Consider the following 14,786-nt stretch of genomic DNA (forward strand, 5'->3'; position numbering starts at 1 on the left):
TACCATATTTCCAGTATGACCTCTGAGTTGAATTCTCCTCCTAATTCAAATATTTGTAACCCATATGCTTACTTATTATTTCATGTCACACATCGACATTATTCAGGATCTATTTGTTAGATTAACAGGCATGTTGAGAGACAACGTCTGTCTTTTTAAGATGGAGATTTATTAAAGATATCAAGAAAATGAATCTTGCCTCTACTTTGTGTCTGTAGGATGACTTCTTATTCTTGTATTGTAATTCATGTTAGTAAGAAATACTTCCTGAAGGTGACCTTCCATCTCTTGCGTTCAAGGACATTCCAGATGATATAATGGAGACTTTGGAGAGTATCACATGAACATGAATGAGAATATCAGAAGCATATGTGGTTCCAAATCACATTTTAAATTTAGCTGTATCCACTGGATAATAGAATTTGGATGATACACAATCGCTCTTAGCTGGTCCCATATCAATAACACTTCCAGATAAAAATTCATGGGCATCATGTTACGTATTTATCATTTTAGGGATCTAAAAACTTGGTGGAAGTCTCCTTAAATGCTCCTTTAAAGCTAATCATGAATAGAATCAATAACGTATAATTCTGATTAGCATGAATAGAAAGCTAATAAGGTTTTAATGTCTTTAGTACATACCATCTCTATTTGTGCAAAGATTTTCTGAGAGGTTAAATCAGGTCTTGTGCCAATGGTAAGTCATACAGTGTCTAAAGACTACAGTTGACCTTTACACTGTTGTAGTTCATGCTTGCAGGGCAAATACTATTGGTCCTTATTGTTCTTATTTTATAGACTGGTAAAACTGTAGAGAGATTTAAGACTACTGTATAAAGGTACACTGCAGGATGCCTACCACGTTAAGGCACTAACCATGTAGGTATGTCAGTTAAATAGGAATGTTCATCTCTGCCTGCTCTTTAAAAGAGAGGCCAAATTTGATGGGGTAAATACTTTTCCATAGAACGCGAATGTGAGTACCTGCTCTCAGGTGCCATGACAATAGTAAACTTAACCAAAACTTATTTAAAAGTTCTTGAGATGCCTCCTTTAATGGCTGTGGTTCTTCCATTCTGTCACAGGCAGTAGTTACTTGAGTATTGCTGTTAAAATGCATAATACTGGAAAGTTCTGAAAATGGTGATTTGGTTACTCTGTGAAACCTATCAGATTAGATTTGTAAGGACCAAAAGGCAATTTAGAGATGGAGCAAGGAAAAACCCTGCACTCTGATACCCAGCAGTGTATAGATGGGCCGTTTCTGTGCTTAGCTTTAGTCTAAATCCAGTGTGTAGGGCAGCAGTTGAAATCAACACCAAGCAGTGCAGTTGGAGCTCTTATGGTTGTATGTGCTTTTTCTGTGTCTTCTCTCTCTTACAATCAACTTTTGGGCCTGTGTGGATAATACAGGGAGAGAGAATAAAACCACACTAACAATTTGCTCTCCTTGAGGATTCGGCTCCCAAAATGTTAGATAGTCAGTGTAGCCATCATTGTCTAACCTAGACATCCGCGCTTATACGTCAGTGGAAACAAATTTTTCAGGATATGAAATGTACCGAGAAGTACCTTTTTTGTAGTCTTTTCCTGTAAAGAGAACATAGAGTAGCAAGCTCTGATGGAAGCATCTAAAGAAGGTAATTGCAGCTGGCTACTGTCCACGTTGCCCTGCAGAAAAATGGTCACAGTGCAGTATCACTGGCTGTGAATGTCAGTGGTATAGGATGGAGAACTCATCAGTCACGTTGCATTTCATCCTGTGCTTGCACGTGCCGTGCTTGCCTTTCACCCCTGGATAGTTTCTGTGGATGTCCCATCAGATGCGTGGCAGCAACATAGTTATTGAGTTAAATCATTTTGATTTAATCCTGTTTAATGTCTATTCAATACAGTTTTAATCTTGTTTGAAATCCATTACCAGTAGATTCTTCATTTACAGTTTAACTTTGTTTTATATAAGAGGATTTTTGGTTATTTGCTTAAAGAATAGTAGGTTGAATTTCGCTGGTCAATGTTAACTGACACCAATTTGAAACTAAATACAGTCTTTCTATAAATTTTGTACTTTTGCTCAACAGAAGGATGTATTTTATCTTCTTATTTAATCAATCACATAGGTAAGCTTAGGTTTATTTATATTCTTAAGCTTTACTGTTACTATATGAAACACTATAGACACTCAATATCAAATACTAATCTAAAATAAAAGTTATGACAGTATTTAATATTAAAGTTATGACTACCCTAAAACAAAGCCTGATCTCTTTGAAATATATGACCTTATATTAAATTTTTTTTATAACGTTAACGCAGTAAAAAACTTGGAATTTAATGTTAAAAGCACTTCTTAAAACCATGTATTACACTGCAAGGTAACAGCATTGATTACTTTGCTGCTTTAATCCTGCTTGTTAATTACAAAGTGGTAAAATAATGGGTGTCCATGTAAGGTTTTCTGTTAATCTTGTTATCTTTTGTGTTTTGGTGTGTTTTAGGTGAAGTTTGAGTTGCTGCTTGAGCGAGAGTGTCAGCTACACGATCTGGAAAATAAACTTGGAGAGTATATTGCTGCTTTAGCCTTTCAAAAGACCCTTAAAAAATCCAAAATGTTGGAGCTGTATACTGCTGTCATAAGTGTACAAGCGTTGCTCTTTGAACAACTGAGCACGTCAAAAACCCTGTCAAAATTGGAATGTATTCAGATTTTAGAAGCGCATAATCCTGTAAGTAATGAAGTTGTGAAAAGGAAAAATTCCTGTTAGGAGACAGCAGCTATTGCAGCAGCTTATTTGACTTTGATTTAGCTGGTCTGGTTTGCAGCTCCTGGTAGTCCAACCTTTAATTTCTGTGATTATGTGGACTTTAACGCACTCAATAAAAGAAATAAACAGAGTTGAAAATATTACAGCCAGGGAAGACTGTGTATTACTATTACAGTAGCATCCAGAGACCTCCAGTCAGAAAGAGCAGTATTTCGGTAGCTAATTAATACTAAAGTTTTGTCGATTGCAAGGAAGACAGTTGGGAGGTGATTGTGTGTAAATTGTCATGACTATGTTACAAAATCGTTCATGTTACAGTGCTATCCATATGGTAAAATCCATAACCACACGATATGCTTCAGTCGTCAAGTTTTTAAGGATTATATATACAGCACCTGCCTGTCTGTCTCTGCGAGCACACTCATGCAGTTTAAATAGGAGACGCATTGGAAAGGCCTCTTCCCTTCATCGTATTTATTATGTACTTGGGATGTGCCAGTTTTCTAATCCTTTTTTAATACCTCAGTGCTCTGTATGCATAAGGATTTTTTATTTATTTATTTTTTTTACCTCTGCTATTTGCAACCATCCAAGTGAGGCTTGGGAGAGCACTGGAGTAGAACAAACAAAATGGGTTTTTAAGAGCAAAACCTCTTTGCTAGAGGGCATCATTAGACAGTTATTGCTGTGAAAACTCCTGGTTAAATTTTAATGCTGTCATCTCTCCAGAGTTTCTCTTAGAATGGCAGTTAGAATGCTTACACGCTTCCAGTTTTCTTAAATTTGTATTAAATCTGCAGGAAATATTGCAAGTTGTATGTAGATGGAGTATGAAAAAAGAATTTGGATTATCTAATTATAATAAAAATAATCTGGAATTATTGTCTTTTATGCAGTAAGTGTATGAGATCTCTGCAAATAGGTTGCTTTTAGCTTCTCTGTCCTTGCGCAGATAAAGAAAAAGGATTGAAGGAGAGGAAGAAGAGAGACCTGGAGCAGCTAACACTGGATTCTTTATCCAGCACGCAAGAACTAAGTTGAGCTCTATTTTGGGGGAAAAAAAAAATATTTTAGGCATTGTTTAAAGTGCCTGTTAGGCTTGGTTTTACAGGGACTGTTTCCCGGTGATTGCACCCCTCTCTCTTGCTGTGTTTTTGTCAACTCCTCTATCCCTCTGGCTGGCAAACTTTAACACTTGTTACTTTGAAACAAATATATCAGGTTACATAGGATTTGCTAACGCGGAGGACATCAGTGATAGTTTTACCAATCGGTGAAACAGACTCATCCAGGTATATGTGAATTTGCTGTATCCCCTTAGAGATAACAAGTTAATCCTTGATTTTGATGTTAGGAGAGTGGATCTAAGCTCCAGTGTCAAACCTTGCTGACCAGGGAGCAGACACTTACTTAGAGATGCTGTGCTCCAATGCATCTGTAGTCTCAATACAGTTGATAAAGTCAAGGAATAGATTAAAATTCGGCATTTTCTCCAAGGTACAGGTTAGAAAATAGGGCGCTGGGATATTAAGCAACTTAAAGCTTGAGGACAGACAACAGTGACATTGGAAAACTGGAATATGAAGCCTTCCTTCTGATGTCTAGTTTGACTCTGACCAAAGAGAGACCTCTGGTATGAGGGATCCAGTCCACTTAAGACTTTGTGTTTTAACCCTTTGCTTTTTAGAGCATTGTATTTTAACCCTGATTTTATCACACTAAATGTGAATTATTCTCTTTAACTTCAGACCTCTTTAATATTAGCTGTTGATTCAGTATAAGTAAAACTAGTCAGTCTGAGTTTCTCGAGCTGTTCCAGTGGCTTTATTCAGCTTACAGATGAATTCTGATGGTGCCATTCTTTTGTTTGGATCTCAGCCATGCTGGTAGGGTACTTTCTAGGTGTCCTCTACAGTGGAAAGTTTCAGAGAGCATCAACATTTAACACAATGAAAATATCTTGAACACAATGAAAAATCTTTAACACAATGAAAATTAAAGACTCGTATCTTTCAGCATTGTTCTGATATTCATAGCATGCAAGTCATGTTTACTGAAGCCATGCAATGAATTGGAAAGTGTAATCACCGCAAGTGGCCGGGTAGAATGAGAAATGAATAAACTAATATCAGAAATTCTGATACCATCTTTTTTCTTGACTCCAAATGTCATTTGTTCTTCCAAGTTAAATTATGACTTTTTATCATTATGTGTTTTCAACTTCTAGGAGATTGAAGAACTTGACAGGAAGCTGGAGTATGAGATGCTGCATAAGGAGTCCGCGCAGCAGCATCTAATGAGTAGGCAGAGATGGACTCCAGATGGACTGGGACTTTCAAGTGAACCCGTGGAAACAAATGAAGACAGACAGGTGACAGTTCTGCTCAGACAGGCCATGAATAAATGTAGGCAATTCATAAATCTGCACCAGCAAAGGTGAGTTCTTTGGTCTCAGGTTTTACTAAGTTACTGCAGTCCTTATAGACTATAAGGTATCACAGAGAAACAGCAGGATAAATGTTCTGGTGTGTCAAGGAGAGAGTATAGATCTATGTTTGAACAGTGCATTTTTGTAACGTGGCCCAGGGCATAACTGTGGAGTCTTGGGAATATTAAAATAGGAAACATGAAATAATAATAGCTTAGTTACATATAGATTGTGATGTGTTGCATGGCAATCAACCATTTCTTGACGTGGACAGTGGAAATATAACAATACTCCTTAGCAGCAAGGAGGAAAAGAATTTTAGTCCTGTTCCTCTGTCTCCCAAGAAGATAAGTAAGGATTTCAGTGAAACCTGATCCGCTGGGGTCACAGGAAGTACCTGAGACAATTTAAATTGATTTTCCATCTCCACTGTCACACTGTAGACTGAATTCCCGGTCATGCAATCATTTTTGATGGGATGTATAAACTCTTCTTCAGAGATAGGCTCAGTTTCACTTTTCCCTTGCCAGTTTTTAAGAAAAGATATTGGTGAAAAAAAAAAAAAACAATTGCCTTTTGGGAGGTGTTAGAAATATCTGTCTTGTCATTGAAGGGTGCCTAGCAAAAATCAGTGATAATTTGCAAAGTATTGTATTATATTCGTTAGGGTTACAGGAGTTAGAAATTATATTTTCATGTGTATTGCACAGTATTAAAAGCGTACCACATTTCAAGGATCATGTAAGATGCTGAGAGGGTGCTTTCCATTACAAAAAGGGTTTTCCATGAAACAATTGTTACATTAAAATGGCTTTGAGTGGAATTGTTGCACACTTAAGTCTGTTTTAATTCTTAAAGGGATGGAATTCTACTTGATGCAGATTAACATTTCTCCTGTTGCAGAAGTAGAGCGTCCCTAGAAGAGCAGATAGGTTACTGGCTTGTGGATACTACTGTAGAGATATATCAGTGAAGGCTTCAGAGAAACTGCAACTAGTCTTTACTATTTACCTGAAAACTTAATGGAAGAAACAAGTTTTGTGCTTTTCCCAAATAATGTGAGGATGGCTTCATGATTTGGTCCAGAAGCAAAAAAATCACAAGTACTATACTGCTACACAACTACTATACCACTATATTCCAGCAACAAAAAGATCCACTACTTGCCATAAAGCGTAGTGATAAAAGTCAAAGAAGAGGGGGGACAGATTGAATCACATTGCTTTGTAGTGATTCTGGATTTGAATTGTGTGCAAGAGCATAACCTTAGGTTCTGCTCTGGTGTTTGCTTGGTGGTTCAGGGAAGAAGGGAGGAGAAATTGGCTTATTTCAGAAGTGCTGTTCACCCAACTTCACTGACAGAAAGATAGGCTTCCTGAATGGACGACTTTCAGGTATTGTTTCCTGTAATAGTCATTGGGCCTGGGAAGATTTCAGTGTTAATTCTGTCTTTCACTTCAGTTTGAGAGATGAGCAATGGAATTGTGTGGTGCTTGAAGATCTCCTGGAAAATATAGAAATGGATGCATTTTTGGCACTTTATAGTCAGGTAAGCATGAAATTGAACAAAGCTTCCAAGTTTAAATTACAGCTATATCTGGAAAACAGCTTTTCTTCTTTTTTGGGAACTGTTAGAGCTGCATTTGGAGTGACTATCTGCTAATAGTTGCTACCAGTTCTGGTGTTTGCAGCCTGTATTATCATTCACTTCAGTTAATTCTGACCTACTTTCAGCCTTTTTAATTTTACTGAGTTATACTTCTTTTTGTTCACTCACAAATCCTTTCCAGGGGTTGTCCTGTTGCATTTAATTCTGTGGAGAACTAAATTGCCTGAGTTTCTGGTTTACAGTCTGATTTTCATGTAATGAGACAAGGGTTTTGTTTAGGTTTTAATCAGTGTTAGGAATGATTTGCATTGATTGTGTTACAAAAGTAAATGATAGAAGGACCGCTAGTTAAATTTTCTAGTATCATTACTCATATTGTTTTCAAAAAGAGCATCACCTCTTCAGGTAATTTGCTGTCTGTTGGCTGCCTGTCAGTCCCACAACAGGCATTAAAAATGAATCACTGCTGTCCCCAAATTTTATCTGCAGGCCTTGGTTTAGATACATAGCTAGCCTCAGAAAGAGACTTGGCGTTGCAGCTTTTTGCATCTAAGTTTCTTGCCTCTCTGGGACAAGTGGGGTCACAGTCACCTGTATCATAAATTGGGAGCTTCAGAGGTCAGCAAGCCAAGGAGGGACCACTTAGGCTAAGGGTCTGACAGCTGTTCCTGTCTTAGCTTGTTTCTGCTCAGTTTTCTGACTCTTTATCCTCTCCTGAGTTAGATGTCTATTTGAGGTCAGCTGCTCTCATGAAGCATTGGAGTGAGACTTCTGTATATTCTGTGTTAGGAGATTCACCTGGAAGGTAGCACATGTTTTCAGGCCCTTACTTTCTGATTTGTGTAAAGAATTTGCATCAAAATCTCTTAAAGCTCAGAGGAGTGTGATAATCACTTCAGTCTCTGCTTCTTGTGGGGACACTCGGGTTCCATTCAGAGTGGAGTGCTTCCGTGAGCCTTGCTGGAAGAGACATACCTCTGAATATTTGACAACCTGATGACTAAGGTGCTGTCCTGGAATGGAAGATCTCACTTTGTGCTAATGAATTAAATCAGGCAGAGTGGGAATTCAAACCTCATCTTAACACTTTCCAAGAGCATCCTATCCTTTGGACATAATAATGTTAACACCAAAACCCCATTCTGGTGTGTCTTACAGAGTGTAACATTTGAAGGTGTTTTCATGACCAGTGTTAACCAGCCTTCAGTTTTAAATCCAAGCTATGTGTTCCCTTAGAGTTTGGGGTTTTTTTAGTATTATTATTTTCCTTTCTGATTTCCCCCCTGCCTTTTGTTGCAACTGCGTTTTTCTTGAAATCAGCTTGCTACCCATTGGCCTTGACAGTTTGGGGTATCGTAAGCGGATGTGGCTGTCAGGAGCTGCTGAATTCTGTTCCAGCCTTCAGTTCCTTCTCACTGTTTTCTGCCCCCATGGCCTACTGCACATAGAGCTCCTAATGTTTTATTGGGAATTCACAAGAAGTAGCATCCTGCTGACACCGATAAAAATTTCTGCTGCAGGCCTTTGTAGGGTGCTTATGATGTAAATATTCACATGATGGTGAGTTTTAATCTGATTATTTCTTTATAACTTTAGATTATTTATTATTAACTTTAGTTATATTCTTTATGACTTTATAATCTTTAGCTCCTTTAAAATAACTTCCATAATGCTGATGAGAGAGTTACCCACTATTTTCAGTTATTTATTCAGTTGTGGAATGGTCATGTGGACAATGACAGCTGTAACACTTTTCAGAGGTGATATTAAATTTGAGGGTTTATTTGCCCATTTGTAGTTGCAGTTTGTCTAATGGCTCAAGATTTCAGAACACTTTTCTAGGAGAAAAGATGATCTTTTGTCCTGTTGAAGAATGTTCCTTTTTTTTTTTTTTTAAAAAAAAAAAAAAAACAGGTAAGGAGTTAAAAGGCTTGTGTGACTATTTTGCTGAAACATACAGTGCTTCAGATACATGTTGAATATGATAACGTAAGATGAGTCTTAGATAAAATGAGCTCCATTCAACATTAGTGGAAAAGAAACATCAGAACAGTTACAAAAATTGAAAATGCTTTGAAAGGTCCTTGGGCTTTGCTGATCTTTCCCTGTGCTACTTTGGTTTAAGTCATTGGACTTGGTGTACTGTAGTCTTTGAATTCTTTTTATACCATTGGGGTTTTTTTTCCCAGTTCATTATATATTTATCTGACAAAATATGTTGCATCCAGAAATGCTGGCCATTATAAAGTCTTTAAACAGCACAGACCAACTCCTCCAGATCAGCAATACCAAGACCATTTTCATAGTTTAATTTCAATACTTTTAAATCTGCTATTGCCTTGCAATCTTGGACTAACTGAAGAGACCTTGTACAGTGTTTATTTAGCAATTTCATAGGCTGGCAAAAACAGTCACTGCTAAGTGGGAACTCTGGAAAGAGAGCATGAAGACTGCATTAATCTCATACTGTAGTTCTTAGTTTGCCATATGCCTGGGCATGGGAAGGGTAGGAAGAAGATGCGCGTAACAAGCCAGCTGCTCAGCAGAAGAGTTTTATCTTGCAAAGGATATTGTGAAATGTTTTTCTGCTGCTCTTGAGTTTGTTTGCCTCTGATAGAGCCTCAGAATCTACCTCCCTCATGAAGCCATGAATTCAAGATGTGTGGCATGTTAAGATGTATGCTGAAGAGGCTGTGTAGGACTTGGTGGGAGGGAAGGGAGACAAACCTGGTGACTGAGTGCTACTGCTGCTGACTGTGAATCGTTCATTTCGAGGGGAACCCTATGGCAAGAGACCTTGGCTCTTTTCTTAGTATTTCAGTTCAAAGACAGTGCTATTTTTCTTTTGGAAGTGTTAAATCATATTTATCATTTGACTGCCCAGCACTAACCAGGAATATGCTGGGTTTGCACGTTACTGTGGCCCGTTTTGGTCCTAGAAAGTTTTATAATTAAATACTGACACTCCTTGTTCTATATTCCCCAAGATGATACTACTTGGCTTGGGGGGAAACTGGATATTGTTTTTCTACAGCATAGGTAAACCGTGTTGTTTTAGGTTGCTCACAATTTAATTGTCTTCCTGTGATGGTTGTTAAGTTTCTTTGGCAAAGATACATTGTGCAAGAGCCTTCTGAACAGCATAGAATCATAGAATCTTCATGGTTGGAAAGGATCTTTGAGATCATCGAGTCCAACCATACACACACACAAAAACCCCTACAATCTCTGTCACTAGAGCATGCCCTAAAGTGCCAAGAGCATGCCCTTACGTGCCAATGGCATGTATTCTGCAAGTTGAGAGGTTAAAATCATTGTTTTGCAGATTACAGATGCATGCAAATAGAATATGTCATAATTTTCACAGTATTAGTCCTCTTAGCACCCTAGCAGGTGAACAATGACTTTTGATAATTACAGATTTTGACATCTTGAAGACAGATTTAAGAGCATCACTGTCAGCTCACTGCACTTGAAAAACTGAATGCACTGTTCAGTACATACTTGGGGGACTGTGTTTTATGTTTTGTTTGTAAGATTCCCTGAAGAAATAATTAATTTGTGTAAATATGCATTAGATATACCATTGGGGTTTTTGTGTTTATATTTATTCACATAAAGCGTAGCCCAGAGATATTCTGGGATGGACTTTATTGAAGCTCCATAAAACCTATACATATTTACCCTGAAGATATACAAAACATAATTTCTGTTCTCAGCAAGTATAACAGCATAATAACTCCATCTAAATTCCAAACCTGACTACTCTTAATTCAACTGTAAAGAAGTATGTAGAAGAGTAATTTATTAAGGCTCACAGTGTAACATGTTCCTGCTTCTGGATGTGTTTATCCTGTCAGCTGATAAGGGAACTGATTTTTTTTTTTTTTTTTAATTTTTTTTTGCCCCTGTTTTCTTACAATTTATCAAACACGTTACCTTGGCAAGTCTTAGGATACTATAGCTATTATGCCTCTGTATCTTGTTCTTTTCCTTAAAGAGGATTTTCCCCTTTAGACTAGTTTTCAGAACTGTAGAAAACCAGGTAAGCTTTGCTTTCCTACATTTCGTGTTTCAGCTTATATCCTTATCAAGGCAGATCTAGTTCAATAAGAGATTTGCTTGAATGATAGTGAGATCAGGATCATAAGCCTTTGACTGAGAAGTTACTTTTAAATTAGCTCATAGCTATAGCCTCAGGTACAGTAGTTGCATTTTAGGAGACAACAGATGATGCAGGCAGACTGTCATGTGGAAACAGCACAATAAGCCTGAAACACAGCATGGGTTGAGTTCATTGCCTCTTGTATTAGTTGTTTAAGTACACGTTGCTCCGTCCAAATACTTAAAAGTGATTCTGCTGTTTATAAACTACAGTTCATTCCTGTTTTTATTTTGACCAAATTCAGAGAATACAAATGAGGTTATTGGTGGTGCAAGTAGCATTTGTATCCATTAGATTTTATGAAAAAAGTGAATTCCTAATCTTTGTAGTACCTTACCATATAATACACCTGAAGAACCAAACTCATCCCATGCTGGAGGGCTTTTGGTCTGACCAGTGTGACCATTCCTGTGTTTGCATCCACGTTCACTTCTCCTCCCCGCTTCTGCAAGCTGGATTGGGTAGCTGTGAGCATCTGACAGCTGCTCGCTGCTAGTGCGTGTTCACACATCAGCACACCCGTTTGCATTACATATGTTAGGTGCATCTGGCTCTTGGGTACCTGTGCCACTTTTGGTACTGGTGACAGCATCGTGGCACCTTGCGGGATTACTTCATTGTGAATTCTGCTGTTAGAAAAACATTGAGGGTTGCCTCTCAGTCCAAATCATACTTGATGAGAAAGGTAAGGTTCAGAGTGGAGAAGAGAACGCTTGAGAAGACACTATTACAGAGGAATGCAGTACTGAAGTCATGATGTTTCGATCATCTGTGTATAAATTACTGAGTTAAAGGTCCTGAGACTATTTAGCCAAAAAGAGCAGAACAGGTCACAGAGATGCGTCATTTTTATTCTCACTTAATGTTTTTTGTAAGTTTCTAGAAGAACAGTTTTAAAGACCAAAAGTACAACACAGTCTGTATACAAATGTAGAAATTAAACTTAGTTGTCTGTATTAAGATTTAAGCTCTTACTTACATTCCTTTCCAAAGAATCAAAACATTTCTTGCTCTAAGTAGCCTGAACACAGACATATCTTTTACCTAACTTTGGTGCCTGTTTAGCCTGAAAATATTGGACTTTTTAGATACTAATCATCAATTTTGGGATTCTCGTTCACTGTAGTATCTCAGTGCTTTCCATGGAAAACCTGTAACAACACTAAGGAGACCAAGAAACTTTGGGAAGTGGCTAGTTTTCCTGCCTTTTGGAGAGGGGCTCTCTGCTTGGAGAAGGGTTATGGGAAAAGGAAGTGGATTGATGTTGTGGCTTCAATTGGGATCAGCTAACTTTTTTACTGGCAGCTGGTATAGTGCTATGTTTTGGATTTGGGATGAGAAATAGTGTTGATAGCACACTGGTGTTTATAGCTGTCGCTGGGCAGTCAAGGCCTCTTCTCACACCGCCCCACCAGCGAGCAGGCTTGGGGGGCGCAAGAAGTTGGGAGGAGATGCAGCCAGGACAGCTGACCCCAGCTGATCAGAGGGATATTGCATGCCATATGACATCATGCTCAGTGTATAAAGCTGGGGGAAGAAGAAGGAAGGAGAAGACATTCTGAGTTATGGAGTTCTTCTCCCCAAGTAGCTGTTACGGGTGATGGAGCCCTGCTTTTCTGGAGATGGCTTAACACCTGCCTGCCAATGGGAAGCAGTGAATGAATTCCCTGTTTTGCTTTGCTCATGTGCGTGGCATTTGCTTTACTTATTAAACTGTCTTTGTCTCAACCCACAAGGTTTTTTTTCTTGCTTTTACTTTTCTGATTCTCTTCCCAATCCCAGCACAGGGGAGTGAGCGAGTGGCCGTGTGGTCCTATCTGCTGACTGGGGTTAAACCATGACAATTGATTTCTTTATTTTGTGTGGCCATCTAAATTTGGATTAGGGCTGCTTTGGGGGTGATTGCTTTGTTTGTTTTAACATGGATTTAGCAGAAAGAATTATCCTTTACAGAGCATCCTTTTATTGAAATGACTTCTTCAAACAAAAGATTCACTTAATACAGGGATCTCCTAGGTGCATTTGCTCCTCTGAAAATCCATCATGCAAAAAAGAGGCAGAGTTCAAACATTTGCTGTGACATTTTGAATTCACTGTGCACAAACAAACTGGCTGTCTTCCTGCATGGTGGGACCTTGTGTATTTTTATGTGACGTGGGCTTTGTAGTCATCTCTTCTATCAATGCTTATAGGAGGGTCTACAGAGTGGAGGTGACTCGGATGTCATGAGTCATCTTGAACGTTTGGCACGTCTTACCTAACTTCAGCTACCTGAGATACATGTATGGTTTTAATAATGGTTTTAATAAGACTACAACAGCTTTTTTTTTCTGGCATCCTTTGAGGCATGTAACTTGGTTTAATTTGCTCTACTCTTTTCTTTCCATGTAGTTCTCAATATATTGTAGACTTTTCATATTTGATATGCATGAGAAATCCACAGGAACAGCCCTGGGGACACAGTAGTTTTGACAGCAGAGCAGAAAATAACAACGGGATTTTGGTGTTTGGAGGGGGGCAGGATATGGGGCTGGTGTGATCTAGGGAACAACTAAATTTGAACTTAGTCTATTTGAACACTATGTGAATATGCTTTACCACTGACCTTTGGGGTGAAAAAGAGAGCACATTTGAAAAAAAAACAAACACCAAAAGAAACCCAGATGTTTCCTTCACGCCTTAACAAATGTTACAAGCCGTTCTCTGAGCTTATCACAGAATCTGGTGTTAAGAGAGGCTGAACAATGAAGTCCTCAACCATGGCAACATGTAAATGTAAATGTTGTCATTAGGCTTCAGACGCTACTTTTTTCCCCCGAATTTTACAGACCAAGGAATGCTGTACTGCTTCATTGCTATCTTGAAAGGTTTTCTTTATAATAGCACAATCCGGAAATTAACTCAACCTTACACGGTAGAATATGGTTGCATTGTGATTTTTCAGATCGAAGGGCATCCGGTACATACCCTAGGCACGTAGGCTAAGATCAGCTGGTTGTTTAACATTTACGCTGCCTATATCCAGAATGAAATGGACAACTGTAATATATATGGGCTGGTGTAAACAGAAACGGTGAACATGGGACTGTGTCCACTTGACACCAAAACTGTCACCACTAACATGATTTTTCAATAATATCTTTTGTTTCTAAAATGAATAATTCTTTAACGACAGTAATTAAAATTCACTAACACTTGTTTTTATTTTCAATGCTAAATTTATCTGTCCTCTTCTCATTAATCCTGTAGGAGCTGCGCCTGGCAGGTTATTTAGCTAAACTGACGAGGGTGCCAATGGGGATGTTGCACAGGATCCTGAACTTATTGCTGCCCTCCAGCTCACAAAGTGAGGTTCTTTCTGTCCTCAATTCCATCAGCAAATATTCAGATGGTGTTGCTGAAAGTGACAGTAATGCAGATGAGCCTGCCAGCTGTAAGAAAAGGTAAGTGAGATGGTTTTTTGGTAGACCATTGCAAGAGGAGATTATTGCTTTACATGTATCTGTATTTGCTGGACAAGCAGGTTGAGAGCAATGGAAGAAATCACAGGTGCATAAGTTTCCTTTTGAAATATTTTTATGGGGTAAAAATAATTTGAAGCTGCTACCTTATTTTGTGAAATACTTTAACTATAATAAATTTATTGATAAAAATAACAAAATTTATAACTTTATGAATTAAATGGTTATTTTTTAGATTTATAAGTCTTATTCTGATGGCCTTCTTTCTGTTGACTTTAATTTGAGTTTATTAAAATATTTTTTCTTCCAGCTTTTTGTATTTATAATATGCATAGCACACCAGATTTTAGGTGTC

The 14,786-nt window shown here is 38.1% G+C and overlaps 1 protein-coding gene across 4 annotated transcripts in view; it reads left to right on the forward strand.

Annotated features, from left to right (window-relative positions):
- Positions 1-14,786, forward strand: part of EVC2 (EvC ciliary complex subunit 2) — an 81,722-nt gene that overhangs the window by 64,732 nt on the left and 2,204 nt on the right. For all 4 annotated transcript variants that reach the window (XM_074587579.1, XM_074587581.1, XM_074587580.1 and 1 more), the window contains exons 17-20: positions 2,502-2,729; positions 4,996-5,204; positions 6,658-6,745; positions 14,220-14,413. In XM_074587579.1, the coding sequence (XP_074443680.1) occupies positions 2,502-2,729; positions 4,996-5,204; positions 6,658-6,745; positions 14,220-14,413 (719 nt within the window). The remainder of the gene's footprint in view (positions 1-2,501; positions 2,730-4,995; positions 5,205-6,657; positions 6,746-14,219; positions 14,414-14,786) is intronic.

The sequence above is a fragment of the Larus michahellis genome, chromosome 5 (assembly GCF_964199755.1).
Source record: "Larus michahellis chromosome 5, bLarMic1.1, whole genome shotgun sequence".
Lineage (NCBI taxonomy): Eukaryota > Metazoa > Chordata > Aves > Charadriiformes > Laridae > Larus > Larus michahellis.